This window comes from Mustela putorius, unplaced genomic scaffold, assembly GCF_011764305.1.
Source record: "Mustela putorius furo isolate JIRA1106 unplaced genomic scaffold, ASM1176430v1.1 tig00000738_pilon_pilon_pilon, whole genome shotgun sequence".
In the NCBI taxonomy this organism is placed as follows: Eukaryota; Metazoa; Chordata; class Mammalia; order Carnivora; family Mustelidae; genus Mustela; species Mustela putorius.
This window is the reverse complement of record NW_025421463.1, coordinates 2899023-2924702: the sequence shown is the minus strand read 5'-3', so window position 1 is coordinate 2924702 and position 25680 is coordinate 2899023. Positions and strand designations below refer to the sequence as shown.

At 49.9% G+C, this 25680-nt stretch overlaps 1 protein-coding gene across 11 annotated transcripts in view; it reads right to left on the bottom strand.

Moving 5' to 3' along the window:
- The window catches only part of PACSIN2 (protein kinase C and casein kinase substrate in neurons 2), a 133470-nt gene that overhangs the window by 35492 nt on the left and 72298 nt on the right, over positions 1-25680 (bottom strand). For 7 of the 11 annotated variants that reach the window (XM_045083749.1, XM_045083754.1, XM_045083753.1 and 4 more), the window contains exon 2: positions 4493-4630. In XM_045083749.1, coding sequence (XP_044939684.1) covers positions 4493-4552 — 60 coding nt within the window. In that variant the 5' untranslated portion in view covers positions 4553-4630. Of the gene's footprint in view, positions 1-4492; positions 4631-13817; positions 13870-20657; positions 20790-25680 lie in introns of all 11 variants that reach the window. The other 4 variants (XM_045083750.1, XM_013045091.2, XM_045083752.1 and 1 more) reach the window with 3 other exon arrangements.

Sequence of the window (25680 nt, the reverse complement as noted above, 5' to 3'; positions counted from 1 at the left end):
GAGGACGCAGTACAGGTCAGCCCGGCCTGGCTTCTCCGGGGAGATCTGAGCTCTAACCGCACAGATGGCTGACCGCTGAGCAGAACCCCTGCCTCCCAGAACGAGGCAGACTCAGGACCCAGTTCCTGAAATTAGCAGTTTGTCCTCCCAGCCTGGCGGCCAGTGAGCCCTTGGAGACTCAGGCAGTGGCAGGCCTGCTGGCGACAAACCCGCCATTGTATGTCTAGAGCCCACTGAAGGTGGAGGAGGCCAGGCTCTCCTAGGAAGGCCTGGTGACACTTGACAAGGCCCACAACCTGCAGCCTAGGCTCTCTTTCCCCACCCCAGGGCCTCTGAGAAGACCCAGACACAGAGCCTAGAAACTAAGGACACAGTAGGAGGGCCCTTAGGCTCCTGGGGTGAGCCAGAAGATTCGCCAGAAGTAACTGAGCTGCCCTACCCCACAGCGGGAAGCCTGTAAGGAGGACATGCCAGGCTCCAGCTTGCTGAAGAAGCCACCCACGTGGGGAACAGCCTCCCCTTAGCCCCGTCCTGCCCATCCCATATGACTTCTGGCCTCCAAAACAGCCCTCTGCAACGGCGGGCTCATTCTGGCTTCCAGACTTGCTCCAACTCGGAATGCTGTCCCATCTCCAAGTCCAGCCCTAACTACCCCACACGCCTTCTCTGGTGATGCCGGGCAGCACGTCCTTCTCCTCTGAACGTCATGAGGCTCAGAGACAGACTGTGGCTTGGCCCCACTGACTACCCAACCCCCGCCCACCACGGAGGCCATCGTCCTCTCTCCTCCAGGAGGCTTCACTGCGAGACTCAGAGCCCGCTCCCCCCAACTTTTTAAAAATAAAGATTTTATTTGTTTATTTGACAGACAGAGATCACAAGTAGGCAGAGAGGCAGGCAGAGAGAGAGGGAAGGAAGCAGGCTCCATGCTGAGCAGAGAGCCTGATGCGGGGCTCGATCCCAGGACCCTGAGATCATGACCCAAGCCGAAGGCAGAGGCTTTAAACCACTGAGCCACCCAGGTGCCCCCGCTCCCTTTTTCTAAATGGCTCACTGTAAGAGTTGGGTAATACAGAAATGCCCTCCAGATATCTACAGATACTTCCATTAGGCATTAGTCCCTGTGGGTGCTCTCCCCTCCCCGGACTTGCTCACTCGTTCCTCCAGCGAACACGAGTGCTCAGTGAGTACCAACCCCGCTCATCTTCCAGCGCATTCTCCTGCCCTGCCCCCAGTGGGAGCCCACTTCCTGCTGTGCCCCCCAGCAAATCTAACAGCACTCCATACAACGATCCGCCCAGTGTCAGTCTCCTCCCATGAAGGCTTCCCTCGAGATGTCACAGCCAAAAGCTGCTGGTGCACAGAGTCATGTCCGGCCTGTGCAGGTATATAGCCAGCACGCAGAAGACGATTCTGGAATGACCCACTCCAGTGAGTACCTTTCAGTGGAAATGAGTAAAACTAAGCCCAACAACTTTTCCACCTTGAGACCACAAGGCTTTCTGTAGATCTGTACTGGTCTGAGGGTCACCTCAGTGAGAAGACACCTCCTGAGGGAAAGAGGGACCCTGCCGGCAGCCTGGAGAGATACGGGGCTGGCAGCACACAGCCGTGTCGCCACAGCTGAATGGGATGGGCTCACCCCGAGGAACGGCTCCTCGGTTCAGTGGACAGCCGCCGGGCAGGCGGAGGACAACGGCACCGCTGATCTCTCCAAGCTGAAGGGTCATTTCCAGAGAGCGTCCCAAGACGAGTGGGGCCGGATTAGAAAATAAACCACTGCCTTAGCGTTCCTCAGCCAAAGGAGATGTCCTTGTCCACTGACATTATCGCCGCTAAGAATTTAACAGGGAGCCTGAGCTTATATCAGCGACAGGGCTTGTTAAAGCTGCTTGATTTAATATATGCTGGCAACTTCTACTTTTATTTTTTTAAAGCAGCAGCTAAAGACTTCTGTAACAGCATTGTAGTTAGCTGCCAAACTTCTCCAGAGTGGTTGCTGCCCTCAACTGGGTAATTCAAACGATGCTCCCAACTGTAGGCGCAGATGACCCCCAGCTCCCGAATCGGAGGGACAGAACTCCCAGCCCGCACCTGCCCCGACGCCCTACACCACTTTACACATGTGCCTTCCTTGTGAAACCCTTACGACACCAGGATATAGGTACCATTTTTTACCCCCACTTTTCAGATTAGGAATTGAGGCAAAGAAAAATAAGTAACTTGCCCAAAGTGCCCCCTTCACCCCCAAGGCAGGGACTCAAGCCCAGGCCACCCGGCTCCAAAGGACGCATCTGAACCTGTCTGGCTGCCTCCCTGGCCTACAGCTCACAAGCTCCGCTGTGTGTGCCAGTTTCTGCACCACCATCTAGCTCAAGGCGGGTACTGATTAGTACCGAGGGTAATGTCACCACAGATACAAAGTTCCCCCACAGCTCTAAAGGATACTATCTAGTTTTGGCTCAGTGTTGAAACTAGCAAGGACCTGCTTTTCCAAAGAGCAGCCTCCCAGGAACCGCCAGGAAAGCTCTGTGCAGCCCTTGCCGGCTTCCCAAGTGCTTCTGCAATGCCAGCAAGGCCACAGGCTCCCTGGGGGCAAGCAAGCAAGATGGGTCCTGCCCGTGAACCTGGACCTGCATACAGAGGTGAGAGGCAGTCCCGAGTTTCAGCACTGTCCCAGAGGCACCTCCAAACTGTATCTTGTAACAGCTCCTGGCATCGCACCACCACCACTCCCGCCCCGGTGCCATGAGAATGCGCCTAACAATGCCAGGGAGCTGCTGCTGCAGGTGGCTGGGACTCAACTATGATTCTACTGTCACTTTTGTTGCCTTCTGTGAAATGTTTCCTGGGGCAGATGCACCTCTCTGGCTACTGAAATTTGAGCTCTGGCCTGGATACCCACCAGGAAGGCTGCTACCAGCCGAGCTGTCCCATTTCCCACTGGTGCCTTAAAGGACCTAGCATATAGTAGCTGCTCATGAAACACATACTTTTAATAAAATGAACTATTCAGCTAACAGTTGATAATGACCTCCTGCCCAATTTTAAGAAAAGTGTTAACAGAATTTTTTAAAGATTTATGAGAGAGAGAGAGAGAGAATATCTCTCCTGCGTTGAGCACAGAGACCGACACAGGGCTCCATCTCACGACACCAAGATCATGACCTGAGCCAAAATCAAGAGTCAGACGCCTAACCGACTGAGCCACACAGGCACCCCATAAAGTGTTAATAGGATTTTGAGTTCCTTGCCCATCTTTTTAAAAACTGGGCACCTGTGATCATGGTCTCTCTTAGACAATAATATCACATGGTATTTGGTCTCCGATAAAATTATACACTTAATCAATTCAAAAAGTCTATAAAGCTAGCTCGTGCTAGTCCTCAGAAACCCCTGGCATTCTCCCCATCTCATGCACCTCTTGAGCCTCTAGGTTCAGGAAAGCTCCCATGTGGGTGCTGATACTTATACTCTTGTTTTATCCTACAGTTTCCCTCAAAGGCCAGTATCATCTCCCTTTAGAGATGAAAACCTGAGGCTCAGATCAGTCAAGCAGCTTGCCTAAAGTCACACAGCTAGCAATGGAACAGCTGCGATCAGAACCCAGATCTTTCCAACTACAAAGCCAGTGCTCCTTCCACTAAGCCCCCAGCTGCGTGGCAAGTGCCAGAGGTTTTGCCACAAGAAAATGGACTTCCCTTTAAGCAGCAAGGAGGAAAAAGTGGGTTCAGGGAGAGTGACTTCTAGGACAAAACACCGCCCCCCCAATATCAAATCAGGAAAGGAGTTCCTCAAGGGTGTAGACTCATAGGAAGATGCTCTGACAGGCTCAAGGGCAGTGGGTCAGCCCTCTGGCCACCTGCCCGCACTGTCCAGCATGAGGTCACATCACCACCATCCACTTTTCCACACACAAGTCGGCAGTAACACCGCCTCTCTGGCCAAGCCCAGTGATGAGTGTACGCAGCACCAAGTCACGTCATGGCTAAGCATGAGAAGAAAAATCCCAGAACAGACAGACTGATAAGACCCTGACGAGAACCTCTAGCCTCTCTCTCTCTTTTTTTTTTAAGATTTTATTTATTTATTGGACAGAGGGCTTGAGCCAGAGAGCACAAGAGGATGGAATGGCAGAGGGAGAGGGGAAAACAGACTCCCCACTGAGAAGGGAGTCCAATGCAGGGCTCGATCCCAGGACCCTGGGATCATGACCTCAGCTGAAGGCAGACGCTTAACCATCTGAGCCACCCAGGCGCCCCAACCTCTAGTCTCTTTATCACTCTTTCCTTGCCAGGGAAGTTCACCACCCGTGCTGATCGTTTAGCCATACTTGCCACCATCTGGATCTGACCACAGAGTCTGGCCTGTTTGGAGTCTGCTCATCTCTGTCCCCCTTCCCTGCCCCGCAATTCTGGCCAAGAGAAGCCAGGTCTGTCAGGCACCATCAGCCTGGTCTTTGTGTTCATGAGGAAGCAAGCATGGGCATTACCTCCCAGAAGCTATCGCTGGATACTTCTACTCCAACGGAATCATCGTAAGCGACAGACATCTCTCCAGACAGTGAGGGAGCAGCAGCAAATGCTTAAAGCAGAGGTCAACTTCAGATGCTCAAAATCCGTAGACAAACCTATAAAAGAAAAGCACACTGTTGTGGTTTTGTAATAAACGAGCCATCTCCATCCTAAAACTTCATTCCCATCACTGCTTTGGTACAGCGCAGTGGCAAAAGTTCCCTTGAGGTGAGAGAAAAATCAATAATAACGTCTATATACACATATGTTACATGCGTGTGTGTGTTTCATATTAACAACTTCAACTTCTCAACATCTTACTGAAGAGCTCAAAGAGCTTTCTAGAGAACAGTTCATGTTCTTAGACCAACAGACTGATAACCTTACTCCTCCTCATCCCTTGGAAAGAAAGAGCACAGGTAGGAGAACACATGAATGCAGGCAGAATCCCTGCATCTCTTGGCAGCCTGCCCTATCTACCCCGCAGGACCAATGATCCACCCTGGAGCCCTGACTCCACCCCCAGCTTCCCCCATGGTTCACTTGTGTTGGGCACTGTCTCCCCCCTCCCCACCCATGACTGCTTCACCTCAGCCACTGAAGCCCCAAGGCCAGACCAGCTCATTCAGACATCGTCTGAGTGAGGGTCAGCTGGAGAGAGTAAGGACGAATACGTGAAAGGGATCAATGCTGGGTCATGAGGTGATGTTCTAAATCCAGGTGCGAGTAAAGGGGTAATTAACCTCTTCATAGAGGGAAGAAGCTGAAGGACCCCCCACCACGACATTCAGGATCACAGATCATGGTCCAGAGCCACATAAGGCTCCCTGACTTCTTGGTGGAAAGCGAACTCCACCTTCCTTCCCATCACCCTGCCTTCCGCTCACGCTGCCAGAGATCCGGAGCTTGCCTAACTACCACGGTCATGAGTCCAAAGCCTCAGCTTTGCCACGGGAGGGCCTCGGCAGGGTGGGGAGGGCAGACGGATCCACACTGCTACACCGGCAAGGTGCAAGACTTTGTTCTAGGTGCTTCTCCATATGTGATCACACTTAATTCTCACAATTCCCTGCGAAGACAGTCCAGAAGCATAGTAAGGAACAGGAACACAGGCTCCAATCCCAGACCTGTTACTCACTAGCTGGGCAACAGTGGACAAGTTACCTAACCTCTCTGTGCCTCCATGGCCTTATCTATAAAAGGGAGATGAATATGAAATACATATCAGAGAATTATAGTGACGGTCAAATGAGGCCAGACATGCAGGGGTGGGTGGACATAGTAAGTTACCATGTAATTGTCACTGGACAGCAATTATTATCACTATCATTCCTTTACCTCTCTAGTTGAGAAAACTGATGCTCGGGAGGTTAAGTAACTTGCCTACAGTCACCCACGTAATGAATGGCGGAGACAATATTTGACAAGTTTGTTAAGGTCATGTTCTCTCCATCATACCAAGAGGTTTTCCAAAATCTATCTGAAGTTTAAATAAATCCGGTGTCCTATAACCTAAGATCTAGTTGCTATTAAAAGGGTTTAATCTGATGGATATAACAGCTTCTAAAGTTGAACAGAGCACTGTATGGCCAATAAATTCAAACAGCGATGACGGTACCTCACGCACGCTATAACCAGGCAATTGCCCGGGCGCCACGTGCCCACTCTTCCTGCCAGCAGGCTGTCTGGACCTCTGCTCCGTCATCACAGGGCAGCATGTTATTGTAACTCCAAGATATCACAAAGGCCAATGGGCTGCTCTGGCTGGGCCCTGGTGCCATGTTTCACAGCACCCCCCTCTCTAAGCAATCCTATGCTCTTGGCCAGGGTCCTCCTGGGAGCACGCCAGCACCCATCTGCAGTGGCAAAAAGTCTCCTACCCAGACCAGCTGTCTCTCTGCAGCCTCCTCAGGAATTATCTGGGCTTTGGGCTTAGACGAGTCTCAAAGTGGCCCAATCAAGCCATTGGCAGGGCTGCATAGGCAGCTCTGGGAACAGCCGTGGGGAACAGCTGCTCCAGACGGAGAAGCAGCTCTCCTGAACCCAGAGTTCAGGCAGAGGGATTCATTTTCTGCTGGGGTACAGTCATGGTTTTGACACAAACAGATGGTTGGTTTCTACTATAACTCTACTAAGTGCTTTTATCTCAATCTTATGTTTCCATAAGATTGGCTTAATTTTTCCTTAAATGTTTGGCACAATTTGTCAGTTAAGTAACCTGGGCCTAGAGTTTTCTTGAAGTACTTTCAACCACAGATTCTGGTTAAAAGGGAAAAGACTATTCATCTATTTTCTATTTCTTTGTGTGTAGGTTTTGTAGAGTTGTGGTTTTCCAGGGAACCTAGGTGATCTTTTATTTTTTTCCAAATTTAATGGCATGAAATTGTTCACACTACCCTCCTATGATCATTATAAAGACTGAGAGACCCGTAGTTGTGCCTCCTTTTCATTCTTGACATTAGGTTTTGATTGGTCTCAGAGATTTATCAATTTGCATTTTTATTTTTCAAAGAACCCACTTTTAGCCCACTTTCAGCTGCCTACGGACACCCGTCTTCATTTTCCTCGGCTCCTTCCCTTTGTTAGCTTCCTTCCCTCTACCACTTTTGAATTCAAGTTGTTCCTTCTCTAACTCTGGACATGGAAGCATCGCTCATTACTTTTCTGCCTGTCTTCTTTTCTTCTTTCTGTGCATTTAAAGCTACAAATTACTCTTCAGGTGCAATTTTAGCTTTTGTCCACCATCTCATTCATTTTTCTTAATAGTCCCACGAGGTAGGTATTCTTATTTCCTTTTCACAGATGAGAAACTGAAGGTCAGGTGACTTGTTTAAGGTTATAAACGGTGATAAATGGTGAGGTCATGACTCAAGACCAGGTTCTATGGTCCTAAAATGCAAGTTCTTCCTATTATAGTACATGACACATAATGAGCAGTTTATGGGTATTATGAGTAAACTGCTAGGAAAATATCAAGAAAGCAAGAATGAGAGTGCTTTCCCCCATAGGGTATGGGATAAGCTGGAAAGGGACTGACAGGCAGATGGGCTCTGCATGGGTGTCCAGGAGAAGGGCTTCCTATCTGTAAGCAGGGAGGGTGGTCAAGATGAGTCAAGGGAGACCAAGGAAATCCAAGACTGGTGATTTTACAAAAGTAAAAGAATCAGCTCCCAGCCTTCAAGGTTCATACAAGAAATGTTCTGCCTACAAACAGTGAGATTTGTTCTTTCATGATCAGAATTTGACTGGCTCCACAACTCAATGTGGCCCAATGATCAGCCACTTTTCCTGGCCCCAAAGCAGTCACATCAGCCATACCCAGGCTCATAGTTGGAGGGGACTGGAAAGTGTCACTATCGCAGTGACAATGGTCTTGTCTGAACTTAAAACTGGAAAGAGGGGATGCCCGGCCACTGTCAGCTGCTTGTGCTGAAACAGATTCATTCGTTCAACAAAGACCTAAGTTTCAAGAACTGAGCTAGTGCTAGGAATACAAATAGCCCAAGAACTAGGCCTCAGTTTCATTGAAATGAAACTGAGAAGAGCTAAACTGGACTAGACTAGTGGGAAAATCCTCAGGAAAGACTCCAGTGTTACATCTGTCAAATGCAAACAGAGGAAATATTCTTTGCCTTCTTAGTGCCTTAAATAAAGTGAAATCGGTGGGGGTGGGCGGGTGGGGGCACTGGGCAGCTCAGTCGGTTAAGAATCTACCTTCGGTTCAGGTCATGATCCCAGGGTCCTGGGATCAAGCCGTGTCGGGCTTCCTGCTTGCCGGAGAGCCTGCTTCTCCCTGTCCTCCTGCTCAAGCTCTCCCTTGCTATCTCCCTTGCTATCTCTGTCTCCCTCTTCCAAATTAAAAAAAAAAAAAAAACCACACAAGCAAGGGTGACTGGGTGGCTCAGTCAGTTAAGCATCTGCCTTCAGTTCTGACAGGCAGTCCCTGCCTTCAGGGTCCTGGGGTCGACCCCCATGTCGGGGTGGGGGGCAGTAGGTGGAGTGACCCTGCTCAGAGAGGGGCCTGCTTCTCCCTCTGCCTGTGCTCTCTGACAAATTAATAATATCTTAAATAAACTGAAATTGCTAATAAAGGCTTGATGACAGCCAACATACAATCTCACAATGTCTACTCTACGTATTCACACGAGGTAAGAAAAAGTGCCAATACCCCCATGTTAAGGGGTCTCAGTGAACCAATCAGCTTGGGTATCCTTTTTTTTTTTTTTAATGTATTTGCAACTTAGAAAAACAAAAATAACCCATGCTTCCATTGAGAACTCAAGAAGAGAGTTTGGCAGAAGAAGGAAGAACAGGAAGAAGGAGCATCCATAGTTCCATCACTCGTGGGTAGCACAAGGCATGGTCCTCCCCACAGCTTGTTTCCTGGATCACTTCACTCCCTCCTTAAAGTGAGCGGGGGACACATGTGACTACAGCGCCTAGAATTGCAGACAAAGAGCTCTAAGGTAAGAGGAGAGGGCACAGGGCATGGCCTGTTCTCTAAGAGCAAATGAGCCTCCTGAATAAAGCCCCCTAATGTCCAGGCAAACAATGGTACTCTGTTCTAGTACATGCACACTCACTTGAGTGTGCCCCCTCCTGAGTGGGAATCCATTGCAGACCAGGCCAGACCCCAGGACCCAGAGAAAACAAGGCCACCAAGGAAGGAACTAGAAGAGCTGCCTAATGGTACCACATAGCTGTTCAGTAACTAAGAACCAAATGATACCCCCCTGGTTGAAGGTGGCCATGCCTGGGTCCAACAAAGCAAGCCTGCTTCAATCAAGCTGTGATTCTGCTTCCCACCTGGTAGCCCAAGTAGGCAAAAATCAGTAACACAGCTGCTCCCATGCACCAAGCACCTCTTAGCACTACCCAGCGGTCTATGTGACCTATAGATGGATTTTTCTCTCTCAAAAACTCTGCTAAAGATGAACAGGAAGGAAACTGAGGTCCCAACAATTCAAATCACTGGTTAAGGGCCCACAGCCTGTAAACGCTAGGCCAGGATTCAAGCCAGACTATCTGATACCACACTACCCAACCACAGCAGAATACTGCTTATCGGCCCCAGTCATTCCCGGCTCTGGAAGACCCACTTGAATGGGAGGCCAATCCCTCACAAAGGGGGCCTGATTCTCAGGGCTGGTCTTATTAATAGAGATGTCCAAAACATCCCCAAAGGTCCTCAGACTGTCAGGGAATATTACTCAGAATTTCCCCCCACACACACACACAAATATCTCTAACCATAAAAATGAATCTGGTTGGGGCACCTGGGTGGCTCAGTGGGTTAAGCCTCTGCCTTCGGCTCAGGTCATGATCCCAGGGTCCTGGGATTGAGCCCCACATTGGGCTCTCTGCTCAGCAGGGAGCTTGCTTCGCCCTCTCTCTGCCTGCCTCTCTGCCTACTTGTGATCTCTCTCTCTGTCAAATAAATAAATAAAATCTTTAAAAAAAAAAATAAATCTGGTTTTAGTGCCCTCTGGATTAAAGAAATGTGTTAAGTCAGGGAAGTTGAGGCTTCAGAGGGCAATAAGAGAACTGACAAACCTGTTCCTTCAAAGGAGATCGGGTCAGGCAAATTTCCTGGTTCTGCAGCCTTCATTCATTCCAGGCCCTGAGCCAGCCAGAACCACTGCTAAGCCAGGAGACATGCTGAGAAATAAGCAGGTTCCTTTTTTTTTTTTTTTTTTTAAATAAGCAGGTTTCTAATGCCAAATGGTACTGAATTCTCATGAAATAGATCTACCAATGCCAAAAACATACGATGTATGTTTATTCATCAGCTGGGTGCTTCTCGGGGGGATGGTGAAGTTCCTGGGAAGGCAGCATGGCAGTGGGTGGAAACGCACGCTGGTTGCCCCAGAGCCCCGTCCTCCTCTGTAAGGCAGGGACACCACTTGCACCCTTCCCTCCCCGAGGTACGAAGAGGCTCAGGGGAGATCACGGATGTGGGAGAACTCTGGGAAAGTACAAAGCGACCGACAAGTGAGCTAGTACTGCTCTTTTCGAGGACAGGGACAGAAGCTGGCCCTGCTTTATTCTATGTCTCACTGACTGGCACCCCGTAGTTGACGGATCATTTCTTCCTGAAGACACTGAACTACAATACTCGAATGTAATGCTGAACAGGTTCCATCACCTCTGAACAAAGGCTGCACTTGCTCCCAGTCTCCCGCTGCCTCATGGAGTACACTGTGTGCTGAACACACCAGAAGAGGCTTTTACAGCCTAACTTGGTGACAGGAAAATGCCATCTGAATTCCGAACAACAGATTCTGAAATGAACCTTTAGGACAAAGTAGTGTGCGCTGAGTTATTCTCGATTCCCTCCCATCATGACGGGAAAAACAAAGCCAAGAAAATACGCTCACCATGGAGTGCCCCTAGCTTTGTTTCTTTCCCCCAAATCACACGTGTGCCAGTTCACGAGACACACATCTCTCCTCTCCTCCCGCAAGGGTCCAGTGGACCAACAAGAAGGAACCTGTAACAATCCCGGGGCAGAGCAGCAGACTGGTGGAGACGCCAGAAGCAAGCAGACAGGCCTGGGCCAGAAGACGACCAAGAAAACCATCCCAAACGCCAGAGTAGGAGTGAGTCTCCCTGGGGTAGGAGTGCCAAGCCTTGGGCTGAGATAATGCTGGAGTGGGGGGAGAAGGCGGGGAGGGGCTGAGGGGCAATCACAGCAATTTTTAAAACTGCATTTGTGACCAGCAAGCCTAGACTCCTTCCAGGAAGCCCGCCTGGGACCAGGACCAGCCTCGCACAGAAACACAGTGCAGGGACTTGGAAGCGCTTCCTACACATCAGTCCTGTTCTTCTTTGATAAACATGAACCGATAACCAAGGGTCTTCACAATCATGAAATAAATAATGGTAAAATAAAAACCCAAACCATTAAAGGACCAAGATCAACAGGGCAACTTTTTTTTTTTTTTTAAGATTTTATTTATTTGTCAGAGACAGAGGGAGAGAGAGCGAGCGAGCACAGGCAGAGAGGCAGGCAGAGGCAGAGGGAGAAGCAGGCTCTCCACCGAGCAAGGAGCCCGATGTGGGACTCGATCCCAGGACCCTGGGATCATGACCTGAGCCGAAGGCAGCTGCTTAACCAACTAAGCCACCCAGGCGTCCCAACAGGGCAACTTTTATTTGGGGCTGATGTCTAGGGAAAATAAAGATACTTCAGGGAACAAGACAGAGATTCTAATAAACTCGTTTAAGATTAAAATAAACTCGTTTAAGATTAAGACTTCTCCAAGAAAGTCGAGAGTTATCGTACCATAAAACACAAATGAGCTGCTACAAAAAAGGAGAAATCAGGAAATTAGTAAAGACTTTTTTCTTGATCTTTAGGACGACTTATTACCAAAATAAACATTTTGATGGAGAGTCTGTATAACTGAATGACAAGATTAAGGATGAAGCTCAGGACCCGCTGGTAAGACTACAGGCGTTTCCTATCACAGAAAACAGGAGGGGAGAGAGATGTGAGCAAGAGGCTGGTTAAGGGATGGGAAGAGCCACCAGGAAGTCCTGCGGGCTGGGAGAGGTAGGGGTGGGGTGTCCTAGAGCGCTGCTGGCTTCCCACTCAGGTCTAGCACACCCAGTGCTGCATAGAGAAGGTGCTCGAACAAGACCTGAGGAGATGCAAATGGAACAGGCCTTGCAGCCTTTCCCTCTTCTCTCTCCAAAGGCTCTGGGAGGAAGGCGGCTACGGCCACTCAGTGAATTGCTGGTCGTCAGTGCGACAGTGTGTCGTGCATCAGGCTGGCTCCCCTGGGAGACCCTGACATTCCAGCTGCAGGGATGGTGCGCTTCTGCACGGGCCCTTGTCTGTCCATTGAAGATGTAGGAGGCAGCAAGCTTGAGGCTTGAGAGCAAGGAGATCCTAAGCACACGGATCATCACCCCCTCCCCACCCCACCCTCCTGAAAGCACATTCGAGATCTTCCTTGCGCGTGTCCTGGCACACTGCAGGCCCTCAATAGATGTATGCCAAGTACCTATTCTAGGAGGCACTTGACAGGAATCTGGGAATCCGGGAATCCGGGAATGAGGCGGGGAAAAGACTTCCAGATCCCTGCATTGCAGCAACTTCTGCCACTGAGGTATGTAAACACTGGTGAGTCACAGCTACTCCTAAAAGGGCATGCAGAGTCTCAGAGGTTAACAGAGGTTGCCAAGGTGCCCTTGGCCCTGGCTGGAACTGGCATAACCTTCTTCCTCTGGGCCTGATAACAACTATCAGGTAAACAAAAAGTACACATTACATAAGTACATCTAGCTCCCTCTTAATGCCCTTAATTTGTTCCAAAAACAAAAAACAGAATGGGTCGTTAGGCCAAAAGGCTATGTTACTATAAAGCAAGAACATTCAGAGCAAAGGCACCATGTTGCTGTCTCCCCGAGAGTCAGCCAGCCTTTGGGTGAAAGCCCCCCGTAGTCCTCCGTAACTAACTGCGGAAGGAAGAAGTCCCCCCTGCTGCCCCTTCCCCATCACCGCTGACCTGGCTCCCTGCTGCTCCACGGGCCCAACCATGAGCACATGCTGGACCTAAGGCTGGTTTCTTCATTACCCACAATGGGGTATGACAAGAATTTCTTCTAAGCCACTGTGTGGCCCAGGATGAGGGGAGGATCATTCCTTAAGAAGGGCTGGATTTCCCCATTCATTCTACAGACTGATGTTTGAGTACCTACCGTGTATCCGGCATGGTGGCTAGGTCCCCAGGAGGGAGCGGTAAAGGACAGACGCAGGCCCGGCCCGCCTGCCGCTGACGTCTTACCAGGGCAGGCTGACACAGAGTGAAGTACAAACAGCCCCAGTGTGAGGGCAAGAGGGCATATGAAAGACAAGGGAGAGGCTTTTCCAGAAGAGGGAGGGCATCGGCAAAGATCCCAGGAGCGCTGGGCCGGTCCCAGCACCCAGCAGGGTGCGAGCCCGGGTGCTTGCCCGAGGAGTCGGGCGGGACAACCTGGCACCCTGAGAAGCTGCAGGGTAACTCAGCCCCCTGTCGGAGCTACTGTCTCAAAACGCTGAGCCGCAAGTGCCTGTAAGATGTGCTCGTGGAGACCAGCAGCGTACATGCCCGGTCACTCTAGGTTTGTCCTTCTATGTTCTTACACGCCTCTCAGTGCACGGAGTATTCAACAGAAGAGAAACACCTAGGCTTTGACCCAGCTGTTTTCTTGGAAGCTTTATCCTACAGATGAGTTCACCCAAGAGTCAGATGTAGGTATTCACGGTGGTATCATTGGTAAGAGCAACAAAAAGAAAGAACACTGAAAACTACTCACTGTCCTTCAAGAATCGAAGATGCCGGCACACTTCTCCAAGGCACAGGGGCAGCTAGAGGAGACAGAAGGAAGGGAACTGTGTGTACAGCCACAAAAGACGTTCCCACCTCTCAAATAGGAACAGTGGGTGTCGCATGGTACAAGAGTGTGACATACTGGCATTAAAAAACAATCAGGTAGGGCGCCGGGGTGGCTCAGTGATTTAAGCCTCTGCCTTCGGCTCGGGTTGTGATCTCAGGGTCCTGGGATGGAGCCCTGCATCGGGCTTTCTGCTCAGCAGGGAGCCTGTTTCCCCTCACCCTCTCTGCCTGCCTCTCTGCCTGCTTGTGATCGCTGTCTGTCAAATAAATAAATAAATAAAAATCTTAAAAAAAAAAAAAAACAATCAGGAGTCCACCAAAGTGCACCCCTGCACAAAGAGTCCCACTGAGGCCTCTGATTTGCTCTAGGGGGTATCTTGGGGGTGAGGAGGGGACTTTACAGCTCACCTCATAACCTTCTAAACCATGAGGATTGTGACTATCGGCATGCGACACTTTTACAATACAAAAACTAGTTAATAAAAATGCCCCTTTTTGTTTCACTAGTGGCCTGGGCTTGAACGGAGAGAGGGCGCCCTGTGCTGTGCTGCCCCACAGCTTCAAGACAGGATGCCAGGGGAACCCCCAAGGGCTGACCCCTCTGGTACCCACCCCATCACCAGGAGCTCTCACACTCCCAGACCTTCTCTACTTTATTTTTCCTCCCTCAAGCACTTATTTCCTTCCAGCGAGTTCTGTCATTTACTGGATCCTTTTGTTCTTTGTCTATTCTCTGTTTTCCTGTCTGGAACGTAGGCTCTGGGAGGGCAGGGGATTTTTCTCTATTGTGTCCCCTGCTGTAGTCCTAGCACCCAAGGTCTGACCACAGAGCAGTACTCAGGTAAAAACTTGCTGGATGGATTCAGGATGAGAAAAGTTGAATTGAAAAGTCTCGGCGGGGGGCGCCTGGGTGGTTCAGTGGGTTAAGCCTCGGCCTTCGGCTCAGGTCATGATCCCAGAGTTCTGGGATCGAGCCCCGCATCGGGCTCTCTGCTCAGCAGGGAGCCTGCTTCCTGCTCTCTCTCTCTCTCTGCCTGCCTCTCCACCTACTTGTGATTTTTGTCAAATAAATAAATAAAATCTTAAAAAAAAAGAAAGAAAGAAAGAAAAGAAAAGTCTCGGCGGGTTTGATTCATGCAGAATGAAGACCCATCCACAGGTGGAAAGTAACTGGAGCATTATTGTGATGTTTTAACTCCAGTGGTTAGAATTCTTTTATAAACTAACCCTGCGTATATAAACTAAACCACAAATGGGTTTACAACCATAGTGGGGGCCGAGGGGGGTGTGTGCGGCTCGGTTCCCGATTGACTACCGCCAGCCACGCAGGAAGCCGTTCTGGGGCTCACCTGCCTGGGCTGGACCACCTGTGGGGCCCATGGGCCCCTAGGTCCTCTCTGCCTCCAGCCTTGGCTCAGACTATTGCCGTATGCCCAATCAGTTCCTTGCGAGAAAGGACAGGGTCTCTTGCTTCTCTCTAGCTCTCCAACGGCCTCCCCTGTAGTGGGCGCTCAGAGAGCAAGGCCTGAGGTAATACACTGCTTTGCACCATGAACAAAGCTGGGACATTTTTTTTTTTTAAAGTAGCTTAAATATCTGGCACAGCCTATTTTGTTTCCAGTGATTTCATCTGGAAAAGTGAACTGTGCTCAAAGGAAGAGATAGAGATCAGCACATAAAGGGACTCGCATCTCCGGAACACTGTCGTGCGCGGACTGCAGCAACGGAAAGCTGCCTGTGCGCTGCAGGATGCTTGGTTTTAACAGCTGTCCCCTCTGGGGAAGGACACGGAGGCCAACGGCTTGGCAGGTCCCAGGCCGGGACAGGGAGGGAAGGATTCTCCAGAAGCACCACAAGCAGACGGCTTGGGGCGGCCGTGGACACCATCCCTGAAACGAGCAGAGAGGGGTCCAAGCACTTCAGGGCACCGAGCGACATGCTGTAAACTAAAGCAAGTACTGGTGAGAAGTAGGGGCATCGCAGGAACTCCACGGGACACAGAGGGGGACACTAACCAGGGACACACAGCCGCTTGGCTCAAAGCAAACAGGGCCCGGCGTCAGGAGTATCACAGCTGGGAAGAGAGACAGAGTGGGGGAAGGCGCCTCTTATTTTGTTTTAGTCCATGCCTGGAGCAGCTCTCTTCCTCCCACAGAGGAAGCCATGCTGGAGAGGGCTCGAGGAAAACAGGGAAGCTCTCCCACAGTCCGAGAGACACCCGCTGCCACTGGGGCTCAGCACAGCCCCCGCTGCGAGGGTCCTTCTCTAGCTGCGCTCTCACAGCCAGCGCTCACTGCCGAGCCTGCCCCAGGGTCCGGCCCGGTGTCCCCTCCCTTGGCTGGCACAGGGCTGTCCCAATCACCCGGGCTCCACCGCCCACCCTCGCTCTCATCACTCGCGCTTCTCTCCCCTGCCACCTGCGGTCTGTCTGTGCGGCCGTCACGGCCCACGAGCCATCCTGCGGTCTGCTTTTCTCAGCAGCACAGCAAGCATTTCCCTGGCTGTCCAGGTCTTCTTCCTGTCGCTCCTGACGGCTGTGTCAAGTCACTCTGTGGTCCCACACGACTGCCCAAGCCCTCATGGCCCGACCTCCGGGGTTTGTGTCTTTCCTAGGCAGAACCAAGAAGGGGGCCCAACCCATTTCTGTCCCGCTGCTTCATGGGCTCATGTGCTCTCACGACAGCCGTGAACCTCCGGCTACGGTCTGAAAAGCAAGATTTCAATCTGGCCTCTTCCATCCACATTTCAGGCACAGACCACACGCCCAGGAGAAAGGATGACCCCCAGGACACACCCTGGCAGAAAAATGCTGCTGCCTGTGGGGGACCTATCCGTTTCACATGGTGAATCAGAGTATTTCAGGAGACAGTCACATGAATATTACACAGTATTGCTCATAAGTAAGAAACAGACGGAGAAGGGACAGTCAAAGAGCGAGCTCACGTGGAAAGGAGGCTTCAGCTGTGGGGGGAGACGAGCTTCTCCTGTCTTACTGCATAAATATAGAAATCAGACTGCTTGGGGTTTTTGTTTCTTTTTAAGAAACCTCAAGTAAATAAACCTTTATAAAATTCTAAGTAAGAAATGCCTTTAATGTATTAAGTATTGGGAGGATTCGGGACTCAGTCTAGCCGAACTGACGCAAACAACCGGTTATCCACACGTGGAGGACCAGTGTCCTTCAAACCAGTGGGACGGTGTGAATGTCTGAACACGATCCCTTCAAGAGGCAAGAAAGGAGGCAGTGTTGGTGGTGGTGGTTAATCTGTGTGGTTCAGGGAATCACTGGGTACACCCTGCCAGGAATGCCAATTTAACACACACACACACACACACACGTATTCACATGCCCCAAATAAACCCAATGAAACTATACTGAACAAAACTTAATTTCTGATGATTTAGAAGCCATTTTCACTCTTACTGAAGGCTCTCAGGGCCAATGTTTGGAAGACTCAGCCCAAATCTGCCATTAAACAGCTGGGACCTTGGGCAACTTCTCAGCATCCCACTACTGATACTAGAGAGTGTGGAATTCAACTCTTAAATTTTTCTGAGCTTAAAATGTTTCAGAAGAGCCTCCTACTGGCAAGAGATTGTGGGAGAACTCAAGTGGATTAAAGCCAAGTTGTTTTAAGAGCGCCTGCTTGCAGCGACCTTCATGGCTACAGAGTGCTTTCCTCCTTTACCAGATCTGAGCCTCACAGCCCCCCTCAGGGAGGACAGTCTCACCTGGACCCCAAAGTCCAGCTTGAACCTGTTCCCAGGGGCTCACTGCAAAACATACCTCAGTCAACACAGAGCCCTTGCTTTCTGAGCATTTCCACATCACAGAGGTTACTGAACAGTGTTGGGACCCAGGATGTCATCTGTGCTGTAGGTCTCATATAGGAATGCTACTGTTTAAAGGGGAAGTTGGCAGCAATTAACATGTGCATTTTACAAAATGAGTAAAAAGAGGCATGACTGTCACATATGCTGTGACAGGCACTCTGACCCTAGGTCCCAGGCTCCTCAATGAAGAACCCCCTGCCACAGGTGCTGGGAGGTTAGGCACAATGACAACTTGGGGTTGGGAGGGGAGTCAGGAGATTGGGGAGCATTAGGTGAGAGCAGTGAGCCTGCTTCGGAACTGCAGGCAGAAGAGAGAGCATCTCTGAATCCCACAGCGATTCCTCAAGGTTTTCTCACAAGGTTAGCCAGTCCACCTTCTAGAATGGAGCGCACACTGGCCATGTGACTGGGGACATCTTGCCAGTTCTGCGACGAGCTCTCCAGAGGATGACCTACTCCCAACGGGGACAATGCAGGAGGGTTACCCACCTTCTAGGCCTCAGAGTCCCTCCCATCACCCCACCAGGGCCCAGGACAGCACAGTCCTTTTGGGCCCTCACACCTCCCTCCACATCATTCCTTCTCCTTAGAACCACATCATGGACGACTGGTAAGATACTAATTATTCTTCAAGGTCATAATCAAATGTCACACCTCTTCCACGAAGCCTTCCTTTATTCCCAGTCAAAAGTAAGCTTTGCAGGGGCACCTGGGTGGCTCAGTGGGTTAAGCCGCTGCCTTTGGCTCGGGTCATGATCCCAGGGTCCTGGGATCGAGTCCCGCATCGGGCTCTCTGCTCAGCGGGGAGCCTGATTCCTCCTCTCTCTCTGCCTGCCTCTCTGCCTACTTGTGATCTCTGTCTGTCAAATAAATAAAAAAAAAAATCTTTAAAAAAAAAAAAAAAAGTAAGCTTTGCAGCCCGGGCTGCTCTGAACAGCACGTTCCTCTCCTGCAGTACCCACTCCATCCAACCTTAGGTGGACACAGTCATGCAAGGATCTGTCTCAATCAGGAGACAAAGGGTGCCTGAGGGCAAGGACCATGTGGTATCTATTTCTGTAGCCCAATCATAGCACAAAGTCATTTGTACTGAATACAAAAGTCCTTGGGCCTTGAGCCCTGTTCAATACAATGAGACAGGAAGTGGGAGTCTAACTGGTCTGACTGCCAGCCCCTGGGATGCCGCCCCGGGCATTAGGTAGCAGAAATAACCATCTCTCCTCTGCTCCCAGCTTCACAAGGAGAACACACAGCAGCACCAAGGCTCACCACCCAGACCCCTCTTCTGGACCCAGCACTCAGGGTGCTGGGGGGCTTCGTGTCCTCCTGTCTCGGAGCCTGACACAGGTGAGACGCCCACTCAATCCAGACCCAAAAGCAGATGGAGGCCCGCCTTCCTACTCACTAAACAACAGGACACCTTATTAAAGAAACAAATTTTGAAAGTGACTTACTTTTAAACTTATTGAAATGTTTCAAAAATGTTTTTGGAAGTCTCTAAGTGGTCACCTTAAAAGAATAAACAGCATGCTGATAAAAACAAAAACACTTTGGTGGTTTGGACTATTCATTCTTTCATTTTAGTTTGAATCAATGGGAGAATTTAAACAGTACAAAATGCAAGATTCTGACAGCTCAAATTCAAAAGTAAACGTCTCCCTGAAATAAGTATACTTTACTTCTTACTGATATTCCTTAGAGACAGATGCCACATGCATAATACAGTGGCTTCTAATGAGAAGTCAGACGGGCTTCAGGACTTTAATGTGAACTAATACTCAAGTTCCTGGTATATTATAGTCTTTGTAAGTTAAATGTATTTGCATGGGCTTCCTTGATTAAAAGCATGAAATTAATAAATTTAGAAACATCACTACTGAGGCTACAGCAGATGCAGCAAAGAACTTACCGGATGCATTTGGGAAAAGGGGGTGATGGTGGATGCAGTGAGTGGAAGGAACAGTGGAGGAGGACGAGTCAAAGGAAGTTGTCAAACTGGGGACAGGTCGGAGAAAGGCCAGGGCAACACGGCCAAAAGCTGACCACAGTCCCGGTAGTCCTATTTCTCACCAGGGTCTCATGGGGTCCTGGCCCCACAGCCCCAAGATGCACCACGTGGGTGGAACTCTTCCCTGGACATTCCCTCATCTGACACGTGCCAGGCCCTGACCCAGTGCCAGACAGCATGCTGTGGGTGGTCAGGGGTTGACAGTGCCCTTGGAGTTGAGTGGGGCTCAGTTCCTGTCCCCACCACACAGCAGAATTCACAGTAACAGTCAGTATTTATTAAGTGCTTCCTAGGTGCAGCACCCGTCACTCTCAGAACGGCCCCAAGAGGTAGCTACTACGATCATCCCCACTTTACAGACGAAGAAATGAGGTACACAAGTGTTTCAATAACTTGACCAAAGCCACACAGGTAGCAGGTGGCGAAGCAGGGACTCAGACCTGGGTCAGGTGCCCCTGAGCCTGCCCCTTCACTGTCAGGCCACCCTGTCTCCCTCGGTGAGACATGGCAATGGAAAACTCCGAGAAGAGGCAGAGGTGGACGATGTAAGCGAGACAGGGACAGCACTCCAGCTGGGACTCCCACGAGGGGACAATGTCAACAGGCATGCACGTGTGCACGCATTCACTCCTTCGGCATTCGCTGAGCACCTGGGCAGGAGTCCTGTTCTGGAAGCACGCCTGCTCGAACAGCTTAGGGTGCTGGGGGCGACACACCCGCAAGCCCTGCCTGCCTTACTCACAGGTGTACCCCAGAGCTGGCAGGGAGCCCAGTGTAAACAGGGCAGAGATATGTGACAGGGGGGGATGAACTAGGCACAACCCCAGCCCCGCCGCACACCAGCTAGATAACCATGGGCACGTGACTTCAACTCTGGAGCCTCGGCTTCCTCACCCAGAAAGGGAAACTGATACTGACATTACTCCTTGGCCTTGCTGGCGGATGGCATGCCTCAGTCATGAGCGGAAGCAGCTGCTCTCCACCGGGGCGCTGAGGAAGGCCGGAATCACACAGTGGCTTCCCGGGGCCACAAGCGGAGTCCTGAGGAGCCTGCGGGAATGAGGCAGGTGCACAGGGTAAGGGCAAGATGTCCAAGACAGAAGAATCCTGAGGAAGGGTGGGGGCGGGATGAGGCAAGAAGGGAGGGCAGGAAGGGAGCACAGGCCAGTCAGGGTCAGTGAGAGCACCCAGTCTTCGGAGGGCTAGACAGCATGGCCGGGTGCCCACCTTGAAACAGGAACAGTGAGCAAGGAAGGAGGAACTGGGGTCACATTTCTATACAAAAGTCCCCGTGTGGTTTAACCTTGATGAGTTTCTCATGACTTGTAACCCTCCAGCTGTTGGCTAAATTGAGAACAATGTTATGCACTACTAACAGGGACATTTTTAAATTGACCAGACTATGCAGAGACCAGAGTGTTGCTTACTGACACAGCCCCTCTCCAAAAAGAGCTCAGAAGGGGTGCCTGGGTGGCTCAGTTGGTTAAGCATCTGCCTTCGGCTCAGGTCATGATCCTGGAGTCCTGGGAATGAGCCCCACATCGAGCCCCCACATTGGGCTCCCTGCTTGGCGGGGAGTCTGCTTCTCCCTCTGCCTGCTGCTCCCCCTGCCTGCTCTTCCTCTCTCTCGTTCTAGCTCAAATAAAAATCTTAAAAAAAAAAAAAAAAAAAAAAAAAAAAGAGCCCAGAAAACTTCATAGAATCCCAGACACAAAGAATGCAGGTGGTATTAGTGACTCTAAAACTCCAAAGTTAAAATGCAAACAAAAGTTTAATGTTTTCTTAGGGAAGCCCAATATTAGGTAGATCAGAAAACCCACTCTTTCAATTTCTAGTCTCCTCAGGGCAACCTTTTTAAATACTTAAATCATGTCACTTCCCTGCTCAACACCCACCACACTCGGAGTTAAACCCTAACTCCTTGCCTTTGCTGCAAGTCCCATCTTGACCTGCCCCTGCCTGACCTCTTCCACGCTCCTTCACTGACTGGCCCTGTTCTGCTCTGGCCACAATGATCTTCCCTTTGTTTCTCAAACATACGGAGCCCATCCCTGCCTCAGGACTTTTGCACATGCTGTTTGCTCTCCCCAGAATGCTCTTTCATAAGACAATGCATCGCCAGCTCCCTGGCACTATATGGGCCTCTGACCAGAGGTCCTCAGATTCTCCCTGACCATCCTCTCATCCAGCCCCACCTTCCAATACCACCACCCTACAAGATCTGTAAGATCTTAACAGTAACATTCTGTTGTTAACAAATTTCACTCATGAAGCCACATACTGACATCTCTTGGGTTACACGGAAAAGAAAAAAAGACTACTCAAATGACTAACCACAAAACGTTTCTTGAGCTAACAGCAACACTTAATTTTTCAGTGATTCTTAAAAAGTAAATTCTTCTGGGGCGCCTGGGTGGCTCAGTGGTTTAAGCCTCTGCCTTCGGCTCAGGTCATGATCTCAGGGTCCTGGGATCGAGCCACACATCGGGCTCTCTGCTCAGCGGGGAGCCTGCTTCCCCCTCTCTCTCTGCCTGCCTCTCTGCCTACTTGTGATCTCTCTCTGTCTATCAAATAAATAAATAAAAATCTTAAAAAAAAAAAAAGTAAATTCTTCTACAATGCCAGTTGTCTAGTCACTCAGAAGACCTTCCCACCTGGAGCCTCCTGGGCAGCCTCCGGGGTACCCAGAACCACAGTTCTGTATGTTTTTGCTGTTTATAAAGGGGTCCTGTCTGAGTCACAGAAAGCAACTGTGGTAGGAGCCAATGGCCCAGTCAGTTACAACATACTTTAAATTCTCAAGTATTAGGACTTGCTCTGTCATTGAGTCAACATTTATATTTATAGAATTTTAAAAACATTTGGCCAGACTGTCCCCTATAACGAACCTCACACACACCCAGAACCTAGTTGGGTTTTGGTTTTTTTTTGGGTTTTTTTTTTTTTTTTTTTTAGTTTTATTTATTTGAGAGAGAGGGAGAGTACAAGTGGGGGGAAGAAGGCAGAGGGAGAAGCAGACACTCCAGTGAGCAGGGAGCCCAATGTGGGGCTCAATCCCAGGACTCTGGGATCACTATCTGAGCCAAAGGCAGAGGCTTGATGGACTGAACCACCCAAGTACCCCACCCAGAACCTAGTTTGATACCACATTTATGTGTCAGAGGAAAGATGGTTAGCCCTGAAAAGTGAAAGGCAGCAAAGACTTTAAGAGACTGGAAACAAACTATCTCTAGGATTCTGTATTACTCTGGCACTTTCTTTTAAATCCTAAACAATCCTTTAAGAAATACACATTCCTCAAAGCAAGGAAATGCAGGAAAGTATCTCCCTGAATAATCCTAAATGCCAGGAAGAGAGGGCATTTGACTGCCAGGACCAGCACTGTTTCTCCTGACTGCAGATTCTTAAAAACAAGAGCCCTTCCCAGGGTGGAAGCCTCCATCAAGTCTAAAAATAAATGAATAAATACAGTGAGAGCACACGTAGTCACACTGAAGGAGAACCAAGAACCAGGAGTGTGCTGGATCTCTGGGCCAAAACATCCAATGCCAGCATGTCCCAAGCAAACATGGCAACTTGCCCACCCTGTATCTCCAACTATGGACTCTAAAGGGGAAGTGCTTCCACACAGTTGACACTGGTCCGCTGCTTAGACCACCAGTGGGAGCCTCCTAAGAACCCCGGCCACCCCCCACCCCCCACTGACTGCACTATCCTTCACAGAACCACACCCTCTCTTCTCCCAACGTCTCTGATGAGGAAAAACAACTAACTTTTCTACTTTGGAGCAAAATGCTATTGCAGCTGGAGAAACATTCTTGGATATCATAAATAAGATATTCATATTCTAAGGAATTATAAATTTGATGCTGGAGTGTGTGAAAGGATGAACAAGCAGATCTGAGGAAATATTATGGAGCCATGGTAACAGAAACCACGGAAGAAACTCCAGTTGCACAAAACTGTTTAAAAATAAACCGGATACTAAAATACCAGCAAAAAGCTACAATGACTCACACTGTTCTCCTCGAATCCTATGAGAACAGCCAGTTCTTTGACAGTCTCCCAGTCTTTTTCCCTACTGGAGAAACGCGGGACAAAGAAAGTAAAAAGACGCTTTGAAATTTTTCTCTAATTTTACCAGCAAGCTGGTATGAATAAGACCTTATATGTTTTAGAGTTTGATGAGAGCATAGAAATGTATATTCATGATGAGAGAATCTTCTTGAGCTTTTTAATAAGGCTTTATTTATTTCATAAGATAAATCCAAAGAGCGTAACTGAGGCCCCAGGGTGTGCTATACTGAGAGCTCAAATACCAGTAAATGCCGAACGAGAGCACAGGGGCGCCTGGGGGGCGCAGCGGGTTGAGCATCTGCCTTTGTCTCAGGTCATGGTCTCAGGGTCTTGGGATTGAGCCCCACATCAAGCTCTCTGCTGGGGAGGTGGGGGGGAGCGTGCTCCCCCCCTCTCTCTGCCTACCTGTGATCTCTGTCAAATAAATAAATAAATAATCTTAAAAACAAAACAAGGAACTACAGCACGATTTCTGTCACTAACGTACAACCTTTTACGGCATTTTGTATATGTGACCATCTTTCCCTTTCTGCGTGTGTGCACGCCCCCACCTCCTTCTTTCGGGACCCAGCTCCACGGCCTACCCTCTAACTACACTTACACACCTTTTAATGTGGTCGCGGCACACACAAGGGCCGGCACATGGAATCAGCCCACAGATCTCAGCCCTGGGGGGCCCCCGCACTGGCCCGCCCTACCCGTCTGGCTAGCTCCGCCTTCTGCCAGGCTCCAACCACAGGTGTGGCGCACTGCTGCCCCAGACTGCCCGTCCTTGTCAACTCCTACCCATCCCGCAAGGCCCAGTTTGAGTGTTACCTCCTCCGAGGAGGGCCTCCAGCCCCAGCAATGACCCTCTGCCCACCACTGTCCCAGTACAGTTCCTCTGTTGTGCCATTATTTGGTTATATCCCTATTTCCCCAACCAGGCTGTTAGCTCCTGGGGGGTACCCTGGTCCCTGCCACAGTACCTTTAGCGGCTCAGAGATAGTCACTGAAGGAAGAATGGAACCAGGGAGGGAATTTCAAGGAAACCTCAGTCCCGTGGTATCTATGTTATTCCTCATTTGCCCAGGACCTGCCCCCTAGCCTGTTCCCCTCCTTCCCCTGCCCTACTCACTACAGTCCTTCTCTCTTTTTCATGTGAAAATAATTATTCTCCTGTGCAAACTGCCACTCTTCCCCGTGCCAAAAGACCTGTTTTGGACAAACTACACACTCATCTACAATTCTGACTGGAATCAGAGCACCAGAAAAACTTGTTTGCTAAAAGTTTTGCTGCCGGGGCACCTGGGTGGTTCAGTCGTTAAGCGTCTGCCTTCGGCTCACATCATGATCCTAGGGTACTGGGATCGAGCCCCGCATCGGGCTCCCTGCTTGGAGGGAAGTCTGCTTCTCCTTGTCCCACTCCCCCTGCTTGTGGTCCCTCTCTGACTGTGTCGCTTTCTGACAAATAAATAAATAAAATCTTAAAAAAAAAAAAAAAAAAGCAAGCTTCGCTGCCACTTGGTGACAGTTTCAATGAAGTAACTGCACTTAGGTAATCTCTTAGAATTTGCTTTGTTTGTTTAGGACTACTTTTAAAATCTTTTGCAACATAAATTATTCATCAAGCCCCATAGTCACTGAGATTTCAACTGAATTTGTTACCAAAACCCGAAGAGAACCACTCAAACACACACACTAGCTTTGAGTAGGAGAAAGTATTGCCCAGAGACAAAAGTCAACCTGAGAACATGCTCCCGGCAGGACAGCTGGAACACACTGAGCCAGTGGAAACACAGGTGACCGACCAACAGCAGCATCAAACAGATCTGGAAAGCACGCTCTACACGCTTGCCGCCAGCGCCAAGGAGGAGATTCCCTG